Source organism: Schistocerca americana, chromosome 1 (genome assembly GCF_021461395.2).
Source record: "Schistocerca americana isolate TAMUIC-IGC-003095 chromosome 1, iqSchAmer2.1, whole genome shotgun sequence".
NCBI classification, from domain to species: domain Eukaryota; kingdom Metazoa; phylum Arthropoda; class Insecta; order Orthoptera; family Acrididae; genus Schistocerca; species Schistocerca americana.
The window spans coordinates 374,778,792-374,794,296 of NC_060119.1; the positions used below are offsets into that span (position 1 = coordinate 374,778,792).

The following is a 15,505-nucleotide window of genomic DNA, read 5'->3' on the forward strand; positions in this document are numbered from 1 at the left end:
AGCAGCAGCACGAACAACATCTAGACAATCGCTAAATTCGTCATAAGCTTAACACAACATACCATCTCTTACAGAAGTTGTAGCGGCTGTTGTTTTGTTCTTCTTTTCTTCTAAGCTACAAGGTAAAAAGTGGAGATGAACACACCTTCCTTCACATCACGCTGAGCCATCTTCAAACGTTGCAGAATTTTCTTCCTCACAACTTCCGGAGGAATGCGATGACATCATTTTCGAACAGGAATGAGCTCCACCACAGTTGGCACAGCAACTTATGGCAGTTTCTCAAAGACACTCTGCCTCAATAGTGGATAGGGCGCACGGGACATCGAAACACTGCCCTGCATTCTTGGCGTCCACGATCGCCAGCATGTTTCCGTACGATTTTTTCATGTGGGCGTATCTGAAGGGAAGCCTATTCGCTCACCTTTACCTCGTGACGTAGAAGAATTGAAGAACAGAATGACAGCCACCACAACTTCTGTAAAAGCAGATATATCGTGTACAATTTATGACGAATTTAGCTATCGTCTAGATGTGGTTCCTGCTGCTGCTCGTGAATACATAGACCATTTGTAATAGCATAGGTAAAACTTTAAGACTTTATGAGTATTTTGCAATTCATCCCATGCTTGTAGTAGGTTTTTATCAGTGAATATGGAGCTTTGAAATCAGGTAATACACCTATATAATGTTTTTTTTTTCATCCATAAATCACATTCCAGTGTTAGTTGTTTGAGAGACGATCGCGTTGTACCTCGTGTAGAGACAGAGAGAGTCGTCTCTCAGAACATACCTGAACTGACAGTGACAAGATCAAGCCTACTAAGACTGGGTTTTTTCGTTCCGCAACATTGCTGCTCGTGTGACTGGCATCTCAAGACCGTTACGTGAATACGAAGTGTAAGGGTTCAGGAGACCTTCAAGTAACACCACACAGAATCTCCATGGCTCCTGAGGACAAGTGTTCCAGACGACAGACATATTGTTCGCTACCTACCCTTGGCGCCGCAGGAGAGGGAGGCTCGCCGGCCGCAGTGGCCGAGCGGTTCTAGGCGCTTCAGTCCGGAACCGCGCTGCTGCTACGGTCGCAGGTTCGAATCCTTCCTCTGGTATGGATGTGTGTGATGTCCTTACGTTACTTAGGTTTAAGTAGTTCTACGTTCTAGGGGACTGATGACCTCAGATGTTAAGGCCCATAGTTCTAAGAGCCATTTTTAATTTTTGTAAGCCACACGCTAAGTAAATAAGACAGCTGATGCCACATACCTCCGCAAGTCTACGGAGGACTTGCCAAATATCGCTGTTTTATTGCGTTCTGAAAGTGGTCCAACATATTATTAAATTAATATGGTGGTAATATTGTTTTGGCTCATGAGTGTATTAGGAACATGGGGTATCGGCCTTAAAACGGAGACTGGACCAAATTTTTATTTCAATTTTCTGACGCCCCCTGGGTAAAAGTGCGGAAACAGGGGGGTTGGCGGAGGGGTAGCGTCGTAATGCACGAGTAGCGTACTGCACGATGACTCGTGTAACATCTCGGTTCATTTTACAGTGATAAAAGCTATAGAAAGAATAATTTAAAATTAAGAATAGAATTTTTAGAGGGGAAATAGTGTAGAATCAGAGTTCGGTTATTGCATATCAAAATTATAGTATATCAGCAAGTGCTTTAACGTCTAAGTACAGCAAAGCCACGGAAGCTCCGTCACGGAGATGGCAGTGGCGTTAAACTCTTGTGATGAAAAAACCTTTTTTCCTTGATTGCTTCGTTAAAGAGCGGGCAACCCGTGTCAGTCATCGAGACAATAATTAGATTGGACTTTACCGTGTTATGATTCACGATAAACTGGTAGAATATTACGGAGATTAAAAGTGGTGTAGTGTACGATCTGTGACTGTTGGTAGCAACGGAGTATTAAGGGGATTTTAGGACTTTAGTGCTCGATTGGAACTTTACGGACATATAGACGACAGAAACTCAAATTATCTGCTGATACAATGAATTCAGAGGTGCCGGTATTCAGATATTAACGTGTGGACTTTTGAAAGTGTCATGTGCCGTTAGTTGCGAACCTGGACGTAGAGCGCGTGCATATCGGCATTTGCGGACTATTTAGATTCCTCCAGGCTAGGAACCTTTTAAATAGACCATCATCCATCACCATCTTAATCCTTAAATATAGCGTGAAATGCAAGAGCGTTTTACTTATTTCATTTACCTAGTGCTAATCAGTGAAGGTTTTACGTAACCAAAGCTATTCAGCAGTAAGTCAGCATCATCTAGCGGAAAGCGTAGGCATTAACTAACACGCTAACTGAAGTGAACGTTTAAGTGTTTTACGGACTGCTTAATATGAACTTTTGTGACTCTTTGACGTCCCCAATCCCTCCGAAAGGTGGCGCAGGCTGTCTTAATCATGAAAGGGGAGGTTTAGGAGGGTAAATTACTAAATAAAAGCGATATTTACAAGACTCGCAGTAATAGCAAAACACAAGGCCCGCACTTCATCGGAGAGTCGTCGCTGTCACGTCGGGAAGTAAATCCGGAAAACGTGCCGACGTTACGTATCTACGAGCAGACGTCGACGTGGAGTACCTCAAAAGGGAACCACAAGAGACTTGGGGATGCTTCACTCGTGACATTAGGCAGACTGGAGAGCCGAGTATCTGTGGTACCGATGCCGATACTCGTGCAGAATGGGCAGTCGAATCGCCGTGAGATAGTAAAGAAGTGGCTGCGACTGAGTATTGCGCCTCACCCCACGTCGTCGATGTGCCTGACGGAGGTGGCGTCGCCGCGGCCGGCGAAGCTGAAGACGTAGTAGTAGACGGGCCGCGGCGAGGAGGCGGCCAGCAGGCGCGCGGCGCGCGTCACGCCGTGCGTGTACATCCCGTCCGAGAACAGGTCGGCCAGCCCCTGGCGGTTCAGGCTGCCCGACGCGCCGCTGCCCAGGTAGAAGTCGCGCAGCCGCCGCAGCAGGTCGGCCCGCAAGTGGTGCAGGTGCAGCGCCCTGCGCACACACACACCGCCGCCTCAGCATCACTCCGCAGCCGCCCTGCACAAACCTTGAGCGGGACTTAGCCGCAGAGCGAGGCTGCCGCGCAACACGCGTCCTAGTATTACTAGACGCGTGTTGCAGAAAAATTCTGTGCGCCCGCAACGTCTTAACCCTCCATTACACACTTTTTTTAAAAAGTTAAAATTTTTTTTTTATTTGTATTTTAAACTGTTCAAGGGTGTCAGGAACAATGCTGAAAAAAATAAGATGTTTTTAATTCAGAAAAAATTTATCTTTATTCAGTTTGCATTTATGCAAAACTGTGGGAAACTATGGCTATCACTATCTGCAGATTCCAGATCATTTACGTTTATGGTCGGGTCTTCATCTAAATCTTCAAAATCTAACTCATCTTCACTGCCAGAAGGGCATTCTAGGGCCATGAATTCTTCATACGTCATCACTTTACGTCGTCCATTGTCGAAAGACGAGAATCCCTCCATTACAGTACGAACTATCACGAAAACGAGAAAAAAGCAGAAAGAAGGAAACACTACTTTCTCATCGTTCGATTGTGGATAGAAGTATTATTACGCGCTACTACACATACGCAAACGAAATTCGTTTGTATACTACTCACAAATTTATTAGCAGAAATACGAGATGAACGGAGCAGAATACTTTCCAAAGGTTGTAGGAGCACTACAAATGTTTTGCGTTCACGTGTTCTTCCATTCAACTACTAACAATCACTGCCGAAAGAGAGCAATGTCAGCCTGACTTACAATGCTACTCACAGCAACACACATTGTCGGGTTATACACTCAATAGCGCATTCTAGTGGCATAATCTTATCAGTTACCGTCATAATACAACATAGCACATCAGCAAAGCAGTTTAAAGCGTTAAACTTCAAGAACAACGGGAAAAAGAGAGTTGAAACTCAACATAGCACATCAGCAAGGCAGTTTAAAGCGTTAAACTTCAAGAACAACGGGAAAAAGAGAGTTGAAACTTTGCTTTGCACATCTGCAAGACAATGCGGTGAAGGGTTAATAGGCCCTATACTAAAACGTCAACGGAACGTTGTTGTGCGGTAGCAGGGGCTGGACAAAAATACCAAAACAGGAAAAACACAGCACATTATCATGCATAATACGGCATAGAAAACCCGATGGCGCTCAAAACAGATTCCAGTCGTATCGGAATGGATAAATACAGGTCCAGTATGGTTCCAGGGGAATCTTATACCATCTTCCTGCAAAATAATAACTAGTTCAGATACTATGATTCAGGTGGATAGCAATCGTACACATTTCTCTGTAACGTAGATCATCTGGTGATTGTGGCGCCCAGGGGAGATGCAACAATTCATCCTTGCGCTCACAAAACCATCTTGGACCGTGCCACTTAGATAAGGATTGCCCAGAAAGTACACTACTGGCCATTAAAATTGCTACACCACGAAGATGACGTGCTACAGACGCGAAATTTAACCGACAGGAAGAAGATGATGTGATATGCAAATGATTAGCTTTTCAGAGCATTCACACAAGGTTGGCGCCGGTGGCGACACCTACAACGTGCTGACATGAGGAAAGTTTCCAACCGATTTCTCATACACAAACAGAAGTTGACCGGCGTTGCCTGGTGAAACGTTGTTGTGATGCCTCGTGTAAGGAGGAGAAATGCGAACCATCACGTTTCCGACTTTGTTAAAGGTCGGACTGTAGCCTATCGCGATTGCTGCTCGCGTTGGTCGAGATCCAATGACTGTTAGCAGAATATGGAATCGGTGGGTTCAGGAGGGTAATACGGAACGCCTCGTATCACTAGCAGTCGAGATGACAGGCATCTTATGCGCATGGCTGTAACGGATCGTGCAGCCACGTCTCGATCCCCGAGTCAACAGATGGGGACGTTTACAAGACGACAACCATCTGCACGAACAGGTCGACGACGTTTGCAGCAGCGTGGACTATCAGCCGGAGACCATGGCTGCGATTACCCTTGACGCTGCATCACAGACAGGAGCGCATGCGATGGTGTACTCAACGACGAACCTGGTTGCACGAATGGCAAAACGTCATTTTTTCGCCTCAATCCAGGTTCCGTTTACTGCATCATGATGGTCGTATCCGTGTTTGGCGACATCGCGGTGAACGCACATTGGAAGCGTGTATTCGTCATCGCCATATCGCCATACTGGCGTATCACCCTACGTGATGGTATGGGGTGCCATTGGTTACACGTCTCGGTCACCTCTTGTTCGCATTGACGGCACTTTGAACAGTGGACGTTACATTGCAGATGTGTTACGACCCGTGGCTCTACCCTTCATTCGATCCCTGCGACACCCTACTTTTCAGCAGGCTAATGCACGACCGCATGTTGCTTGTCCTGTACGGGCCTTTCTGGATACACAAAATGTTCGAATGCTGCCCTGTGCAGCACATTCTCCAGATCTCTCACCAACTGTAGACGTCTGATAAATGGTGGCCGAGCAACTCTCTCGTCACAATACGCCAGTCACTACTCTTGATGAACTGTGGTGTCGTGTTGAAGCTGCATGAGCAGCTGTACCTGTACACGCCATCCAAGCTCTATTTGACTCAATGCCAAGGCGCATCAAGGCCGTTATTACGGCCAGAGGTGGTTGTTCTGGGTTCTGATTTCTCAGGATCTGTGCACCCAAATTGCGTGAAAATGTAATCACAAGTCAGACCTAGTATAATATATTTGTCCAATGAATCCCCGTTTATCATCTGCATTTCTTCTTGGTGTAGCGATTGTAATGGCCAGTGGTTTAAGTTCTGATCGGTCGCGAAACGGAAACTACATTGAAAATCAGAAATGTGTTATTTGCCATAGTTGGCTCCACCTTCCATCTACTTCTCTACATAGTCGCCGATACAGCTAGGACGTCTGTCGTACCGTGATACCAACTTTTTAATACCATTGTCATAGATGGCAGCCGCCTGTGCTTCTCGCCAATTGTCTAAGCTCATATATAGCTCGTTGTCTGTGCGAAGATGTTGTCTTCATAGCTAGTAGTTAATGTGAGCAGAGATGAAACACAGAGGGAGCCAGTTACTGGCTGTAGTGCGGGTGATCAAACACGTACCGTCGAAAACGCTGCAGGAGCATTTGCATTGCCCTTGCAGATTGTGACCGAGAATGGTCATGAAATAGGAACCGTATAACAGTTCTGTAATGTGGGCTGCATAACATTAGGCGAAATCTGTCTCCAGGACCTCATACTTGGTGTGAGACATTATTTACTACGCATCTTTATCTGCTCACCATTTGCTCAGAACTGAAAAGAGCGGAGAGATCCAATCGACAGGGATACTAGAGACACTGTCGAACACGTATGTGCAAAGCTTTATTAGATTTTCACAATGGTTTTCGTTTCTTGACCGATCGGAACTCACTTTCCGAATATCTCTCTTATGAACAGGGGCTCTGTCGTCTTGGAACACTGTATCACCATTGGATAACAAAAATGAGGCCTATATCTTGGAAGGGAGCTGATCAGTCAAAATGGTAGTAATGCGACTCATAGGACCCATGGAACACGACGTATGGTTACCCGTATCATTACCGAACCCTCGCCCTGTTACACTCTTGGGACGTAAACTCGGACAGAATTTGGAATCAATGCCCAACAAGACATATCCGACCAAACGACTTTCTTCCATTGCTCCATAGTGTACGTTTTGCGGCTTCTCCACTAATTTTACCTGTTACGAGAATTTGCATCACTGATGGGCGGTTTTGGAATTCCAGCTCGCCATCCAATGTGCTCCTTATGGTATTCCCTTCGCGTTATTTTGGTGCTGGCAGGATTCGCGAATACGACATTCAATTCTGAAGTGAATGTTGCAGCTGTCGCCGTCTCAGTTGTCATCAGAACGCTCTTCAGTGACCGTCGGTCACAACATGTTCGTTCAACACACACAGTTTCGACCGCGTTGTGACTTAGTGCATCATGTTTTTCAGCTTGACGTGTATGTCTACAGGGTGAGTCGCGTAAGACGTAACACCCCCTTTATTCTGGAGGCGATTACACGTATCGGCATGCGGTTGTCGGCGAATATGGGGCAAATACGTTGGTACATGCACAATAATCACTACGTTTATATTGACCGAGATAATGAGGCAAGTACATGTTTTTTAAATGGGACGCTATACTTTTTTTACCATCATTCGAACGCCCTGGAAAAGACGCGTATAGTGATGTAACGCATGTTGCTACTGTGATTCAAACTTTGCTTAAAAGAGGGTGGATGAAGATTTACCTACGTAGCGCAGGCCGTGCATGCTGCATAGAGCACGGCAATTCGGACAGCGGTTCGCGCGAGGCGTGTTTACAGTCTGCAGGTGCTTCCGAACGCCTCGACCTTCAATCGTAGAATATTTCCCAGCGTCTTTCAAGCGAAGTTTGAATTACAATAGCAACATGCGTTACATCACTATACGAGTCTTTTCCAGAGCGTTCGAATGATAGTAAAAAAAGTATAGCGTCCCATTTAAAAAACATGTGCTTCCCTCATTATCTCGGTCAATATAAACGTTGTGATTATTGTGCATGTATCAAAGTATGTGCCCCATAGTCGTCTATGATTCGCCAAACATCACTTGTCGATACGTGCAATCGCCCCCGTCTTACGCGACTCGCCCTGTATAAATCTTCAATACAGTCATTCTTGAAACACAATACACTTTTAGCTACCTTGCTTACGGAAGCTCCCACCATTCCACTTTGCACTCAGCTCCGATATAATGCACTCACAACTACACAGGAAACTGTTTTGACGAAGACTGACACTTGCATCGTATTGAGGACATTGCACCGGTGCCGTTCGTGTTCAAATACAACTACGCCGTCTGCGGACTTGGCGACCATCTGCATTTACGCTCAAGCATTCGTTTCTCAAAGCGTTTCCAGTATTTTCGCCCATTCCTTGTGCAATGTATGTTGGAAATGACGTCCGCGGATGGCTATACAAATCTGAACTCGCATAATTTCAACTGAAAACACTTTCTGCAGATCTGATTGTGATAAGAGTCTCACGCATGCAGTTATTTCAGGTTTTAAGTCATAGAGTACGTGAGCGACTCCGATACACTACAGATTTTGTTTCTCCCCAAATAAAAAAGTTTGGTGGAGTTAGGGCTAATGTGCGAGGCATCTTAAGCTTTTTTTGAAATGACACGTTCCCTAAAAAAACTCTTCCGCAAAACACAAAGTACTGTTATTGTGTGCGTAGTAGCGCCATTTCCGTGAAAGCATGAGTACTTTATTTCGCCGTTAACCGGTCAGTGAAATCGTGGAACATTAAACAATAAAATTCACTGTTAATGGTTTCTTGAAAAAAATGAAGGTCCAACAGTTGGCCTCGTGGATATTGCTACTCACACTCCTACTATCTGATCACGCAATGGCGTTTCAAGAACAACACTAGGATTCTCCGTTACTATGATGGTGTGTTTTGTGTGTTTACATAAACAGAGGTGAAACCAGGCCTCGTCTGTATAGAAGATGACATGAAGCATATTAATGGTATTCTTCTCAATAACAGATGTATACCATTTGCAGCAACGGATTCACTTTCCATGATCGGCACCTCTCATTTCTTAGGTGGTCTTCCAAGTAGTATGGCGTTGAACACAGAGCCTGTATCTCGAAATTTTCCAATAAATCGACGAACCGCATTACGATGACGTACGGCTGTTTCTGGGAATTTTTCAGCAAATACCTCCTGTACTAAATCTGTGTACTTATCGTCTTATCGAAGCACTCGCTTAACAAGAAAAATACGTTTCCCAGTTGAAAGCACCAAGATTTAAAAAATTTAACACTACACGTCGCGTTCATTAACTGCGCCAAACAGTTAAGTGTTACGAAACAGCAGAACGAACTAAAAAATAATCGCGAATCTATGAAAAAGCAGTTTTGTCAACTTACGTTTTGTCAAATTTGTTTCGAAATTCCAACGTAATCTACAGAACGATCGCAAAGTTCCATTAGCCCCTATCACGTGTCCACATATTCGTAGATGATCACATTATATTAATGTCGGATAATGGCAAAGGACACTTTGAGATAGTGTGAGAATTTTTTATTATTTATTTCTCAGTGTTTTTGTGCATACCACAGTTTTCGTAACAGAATATGTATCTCCTACATGTATATGTGAAATTCTCCTCAATACTGCTGGCGTAATGGCAGCAAATGCACGTCGAACAGCTTTCTTAAGTTCTTCAGCTGTCTCGTAACGTGTGGCAGCAACCTTCTCTTTAATGAACCACCATAACACATTGTCGCAAAATGATAGATCAGGACTTCGGAGTGGTCACTCCAAAGGTGGAGGAAAATGGACAGTACTACGTCCAAGCTACTTACTAGAAAATATCTCATTGAGATATTCTCGCCGTTCTTGTCGATGTGGAATAAACCAATAAGATAACACGGTGAGATAAGCAATTTGATTCACAGCGCCGTCAAAGAAATATGAACCTATCAAGTAGGTTGTAAATATCGCAGCCCATATGTGGTGGACTCTGTTCAAGTCCTTCATAAAAATGCAGGTTTTTCTTTACTACAGAAATAAATTTTTCTCGCTTTTCTGCTGCACTATATTTCACACTCGTCCGAGAAAACAATTTCCCCATTGAAGGAAGAGATGTAAAGATATCGAGCATTTGCCCACAAGCCTGATGACTTTTTACACCGAGCGAGGTGGCGCAGTGGTTAGACACTGGACTCGCATTCGGGAGGACGAGGGTTCAATCCCGCGTCCGGCCATCCTGATTTAGGTTTTCCGTGATTTCCCTAAATCGCTCCAGGCAAATGCCGGGATGGTTCCTTTCAAAGGGCACGGCCGACTTCCTTCCCCGTCCTTCCCTAATCCGATGAGACCGATGACCTCGCTGTCTGGTCTGCTTCCCCGAAACAACCAACCAACCAACTTTTTACACGTCATTAGCACTTAATTCGTTTACAAACAAAGGTTTAAAGCCTTTAACTTCAAATCATTTATTTTTGTAATGACAACGATCGCACTCCGAACCCCTGTGACCGCTTACGAATAGACTTTTCTGGCGAAACTTCGACAGACGCTGCAGCCTCCAAACATGTTTCCAGTCGTGTTGGTGGTCGTCCTGACCGTGGCTTATGTTTTATGCAACAAGTTGCACAGAGCTATTTCCCCACCATAAAACAATTTGTTTTGGTGGGGTTGGTCTCTGAAACGTTCGTGCCGAATATCTCTCATTGATTTTCCGACGTGGAGTCTTTCGTGGGTCCACGGTTCATTACGATCCGCTCATCCACGCTGCTCGTGGACTCATCATCCACGTTTTAAATGTATGTCAGCACTTGTAACAATAAGAAACAACACTTCATTAACTTTTTCGAGTATACAGGAAAACTGTTACAGTTATATCATTGTTTCAGCTTCCCTCGCTGAGTGTCGTTTCGCATAGTCAATTACTTCAACTGTATGTAGGCATTGTAGTTCCGTACAACCTCAAATGGTTGCTCAAGAGTTTATCTCTTTTGGTTTGGTGACTGGAACGCCACATACTACTCGTGTTAGCATGATATTCTCGCTGTGTTTAACGAGTACCTGCTGAGGATGGTTGTGTGAACTTCTGTAGCTCATCTTAGGCTACACAGGAAGCCTTTTGGCCCACGATCACACAAGTAGGGTTCAGGTAGTACAAGATAACTTTTTCGGTACTCGCTGTGCTGTTTGGAAGAGATTGTCTCGTGGTCCCCTACTAGCACTTGTACAATTTGCGAATCCCACGGTAATTCGTGGCCCAACTTCTCTGACGATAGCCCTGTCCGAATCAATCAGATGCTATCGCCAGGCTCAATGTATTCGAGATGTTCAGAGGCCATACCTGTCCTCCAGGAGAAGATCCACTGGTGACACAGCGCGTCTCCTGATTTGGCTGACTACAGTACAGAAAAGGACTTACTGCTCAAAAGTCAGCCAGAATCTGAGGTCAGGATCCACAAGTATAATGTGACCACGTCTGGAGCGCCATGTACTGTCAGCATGGTGGTCGCACTTGCAGCTTCCCTCGAAATAGCATCAGAGCGAAGCGCGTCGACAGTGGTGCAGCCAACGACAGCAATGGACAAAGATGTGGCACCACATCATATAGCCTGATGGATCCCAGTTTGGCGTACAATATCATGAAGGAAGTATACGATACATCGTGGAAAATAACATTGACAAACGCTTTTGCCACGATCACACGACCACAGAATCTATCGTGATGGTAGTGGGGTCCATTGGGCACACAATACGATTAACTCTCTTTCAGACAGCCCATAATTTGGATAGCAGGCGTTACTTTTCTGAAGTATTTGAGGAGGCGGCTGTGCCCTACCTTCGAGGTTTCCGTGGCGTGGTCTTTCAACAACATAATGCAAGACCCCATGTTCCTGTACTGTCCAGATCTGTCTCGATAGAGTGACTGTTAGACATTTGGCCTGGCCAGCACGTTCTTCAGATCTCTCACCACAAAAATATGGTGGTCTTGGGTTGCCAAGAGACTGTTGGGCCACCATTCGCCAGTGACTATTGTTTAGGGAAGCAGCATGGTATAATTTATCTTTTATCCAGGCTCACAAGTCAGTTCGATTCCAAACCGGGTTAGGGTCATGGTTGCTGCAAGAGGTGGCAGCTCTGGGTACAAATTCCACACTCTGTATTCCTCCATATCATCTAAAAATTTAATCATGTATTGTTCCTTCAATATTGAAACATCCAATAAACAAAATTACAGTTAAAGTGGCCAGCCGTGTAATACTCCCTTTTCAAGAAGTAGATTAGTTAGAAAATATCTGCATCAAGAAGACAGCTTTTGAACGCAGGCAAACGGCGAGTGGCGTCGAGGTACGAACCTGCGGATGACGCCGTCGAAGTCGTTGAGCAGCTCGTTCTTGAGGTCCTGGCGCGACTCGACCAGCGTGGCGAGTGCGGCGTGTTCCTCGAGCGAGCTGCCGGCGATCAGCGGCACGTAGTTGACGAAGCCGTCGCGCAGCAGGTTCTCGGGCTCGCCCAGCAGGAAGGCCTTGCGGTCGCCCGGGGCCTCGACGACCGGCGCCCAGGGGATGGGGAAGCGCACGGCCCAGTGCGGGAAGTGGTACAGCGTGCGCACCAGCTGCTCGGCCGGCGCCGCCGACAGGCAGTGGCGAATCTGCAGCGAGGTCTCCCACGACGAGCAGCCTACCAACTGCGCCAGCTTCTGCGCGTTCTGTGGCAAACCGAACACCCCTCACAGCGCTCGCGTCTTTTTGCTGATCAACTTCAGGACAGCCCAAAATGAACTTCTACATTTACATCTACATCAACGTTCCCCAAGCTACCTGACTTTACATGCCGCATACTACTTCAACCACTAACAGATCCCCTCTTCCTGCTTCCACTCGGGAATGGCGTGTGAGAAGGATCATTATCGGTATGCCTCTGTACTAACTCTAATTTCTCGAATTTTCTCATCGTCATAACATCCCGAGATGTATGTGGCAGGATGTAATATGCACTACTGGCCATTGAAATTGCTACACCAGGAAGATGGCGTGCTACAGACGCGAAATTTAACCGACAGGAAGAAGACGTTGTGATATGCAAATGATTAGCTTTTTCAGAGCATTCACACAAGGTTGGCGCCGGTGGCGACACCTCCAACGTGCTGACATGAGGAAAGTTTCCAACCGATTTCTCATACACAAACAGCAGTTGACCGGCGTTGCCTGGCGAAATGTTGTTGTGATGCCTCGTGTAAGGAGGAGAAATGCGTACCATCACGTTTCCGACTTTGATAAACGTCGGATTATAACCTATCGCGATTACGGTTTATCGTATGGCGACATTCCTGCTCGCGTTGGTCGAGATCCAATTACTGCTAGCAGAATATGGAATCGGTGGGTTCAGGAGGGTAATACGGAACGCCGTATTGGATCCCAACGACCTCGTATCACTAGCAGTCGAGATGACACGCATCTTATCCGCATAGCTGTAACGGATCGTGCAGCCACATCTCGATACCTGAGTAAACAGATGGGGACGTTTGGAAGACAACAACCATCTGCACGAACAGTTCGACGACGTTTGCAGCAGCATGGACTATCAGCTCGGAGACCATAACTGCGGTTACCATTGACGCTGCATCAAAGACAGGAGCGCCTGCGATGGAGTACTCAACGACGAACCTGGGTGCACGAATGGCAAAACGTCATTTTTTCGGATGAATCCAGGTTCTGTTTACAGCATCATGATGGTCGCATCCGTGTTTGGCGACATCGCGGTGAATGCACATTGGAAGCGTGTATTCGTCATTGCCATAGTGGCGTATCACCCGGCGTGATGGTATGGGGTGCCATTGGTTACACGTCTCGGTCACCTCTTGTTCGCATTGACGGCACTTTGAGCAGTGGACGTTACATTTCAGATGTGCTACGACCCGTGGCTCTACCCTTCATTCGATCCATGCGAAACCCTACATTTGAGCAGGATAATGCGCGAACGCATGTTGCTTGTCCTGTACGGGCTTTTCTGGATACAGAAAATGTTCGACTGCGGCCCTGGCAAGCACATTCTCCAGATCTCTCACCAATTGAAAACGTATGGTCAATGGTGGCCGAACAAATGGCTCGTCACAATACGCCATCACTACTCTTGATGAACTGTGGAATCGTGTTGAAGCTGCAAGGGTGGCTGTACTTGTACACGCCATCCAAGCTCTGTTTGGCTCAATGCGCAGGCATATCATGTCCGTTATTACGGCCAGAGGTGGTTGTTCTGGGTACTGATTTCTCAGGATCTATGCACCCAAATTGCGTGAAAATGTAATCACATGTCAATTCTAGTATAATATATTTGTCCAATGAATACTTGTTTATCATCTGCATTTCTTCTTGGTGTAGCAATTTTAATGGCCAGTACTGTATATTGACCAACTCTTCCAACAAAGTACTTTCTCGAAAGTCCAATAGCAAACCTCTTCTCTCCAGCGTCTTCCAGTGGAGATTCTTCATCAGCTCTGTATGGCTGTCGCGTGGACCTTTTCTATCTCTTCTATCATTTATACCTGGCAAGACTCCCAAACTGATGAATAATATCCAGGAAACGGTGTAACAAAAACCTTATAAGCCACTTCTTTCGTGGATGAGTTACACTGACTGAAGATTCTTTCTACGGATCTCAGTTTGTTGGCAGCTTTTCCTGCTGTTTGTGTTATATTGACATTCCACATAAGATCAATCCGGATCGTGGTTGCTGTTTCGAGCAATTTGTGACCAGTAGTGAAGTTGTACAGTAGTGGCTTTCTTTTCCTATGTACGTGCAAATATTGCATTTATTTATGTTCAGGGTCAACTGCCATTCCCTGCACCATTCATCAGTCCTCTACTGGTCATTCTGCGAATTGATAGTGTCTTCTGGCGTTGTCACTTGCTATTGGACATGCATCACCTTCGAACAGTCTTAAAAACCGTCCGATGCTTTCTAGCGTATCATTTATATACATTGTAAACAGCAACGGTTGCATAACGCTTCCTTGCGGTACTCTCGAAATTAGCTTTAAAACTAAAAACTCCGTCCGAAAAGATCTTTCTAAGCCGACGGTACTGACTCATCCTCAGCCGATAGGTGTGACTGGAGGCAGAGACGGATGGGCATGTGGTCAACATACAACTCTCCCGGCCGTTGTCAGCTTTCACGACGGGAGAAATTAGCTTTCCATCTGTCGATTTTCTTCCATAAAAATGACGTATTGAGTTTTATCTACAAGGAAGCCTTGAATCCACTCGCAGGTTCGAATACTGCCTCGGGCATGGATGTGTGTGATGTCCTTAGGTTAGTTAGGTTTAAGTAGTTCTAAGTTCTAGGGGACTGATGACCACAGATGTTAAGTCCCATAGTGCTCAGAGCCATTTGAACCATTTGAATCCACTCGCATCTGGCCCAGTACTCAATAAGCTCGTATTTTTTTACCAAACGACAGTGAGAGACACGGAACGACATCAATCTGAGCTCTAACATCTACAACGCTGTAGATTTCGTTGAGGAACAGAGCAAGATGAGTTTCACAATATCTCTGTTCGAGATATGCTGATTTTTATACGGGAGAGTTTCGTCCTCCAAATACGTCGTAATAAATTAACACAAAACATTTCCATAATTCTACAACAGACTGACGTCAACGACATAGACCTATAACTATGTGCATCTGTCCTTGGCAACGGGAATGAGCTTCATTTTTTCCAGTCGCTAGGTACGCTTCGTTGCTCAGGCGACCTACGATTAACTGCTACTGGAAGCAGAGCAAGTTCTTTTGCAAAATCTCTGTAGAATCTTAAAAGTAATTTAGCGATTATAAACTGCTACACCTAGAGGGTTATTCAACAATAGGAAGAAGAATGCAAGAACTTATTTTTCACGAAATATAATGGATAGAAACACAATTCCAACGTTCCT

The 15,505-nt window shown here is 45.4% G+C and overlaps 1 protein-coding gene across 1 annotated transcript in view; it reads right to left on the reverse strand.

The window, feature by feature from the left end:
• LOC124551457 (juvenile hormone esterase-like) overlaps positions 1-15,505 on the reverse strand; it is a 95,486-nt gene that overhangs the window by 12,392 nt on the left and 67,589 nt on the right. The window contains exons 4-5 of the mRNA XM_047126446.1: positions 11,929-12,281; positions 2,892-3,014 (exon numbers count right to left, since the gene is read on the reverse strand). Of these exons, the coding sequence (XP_046982402.1) occupies positions 2,892-3,014; positions 11,929-12,281 (476 nt within the window). The remainder of the gene's footprint in view (positions 1-2,891; positions 3,015-11,928; positions 12,282-15,505) is intronic.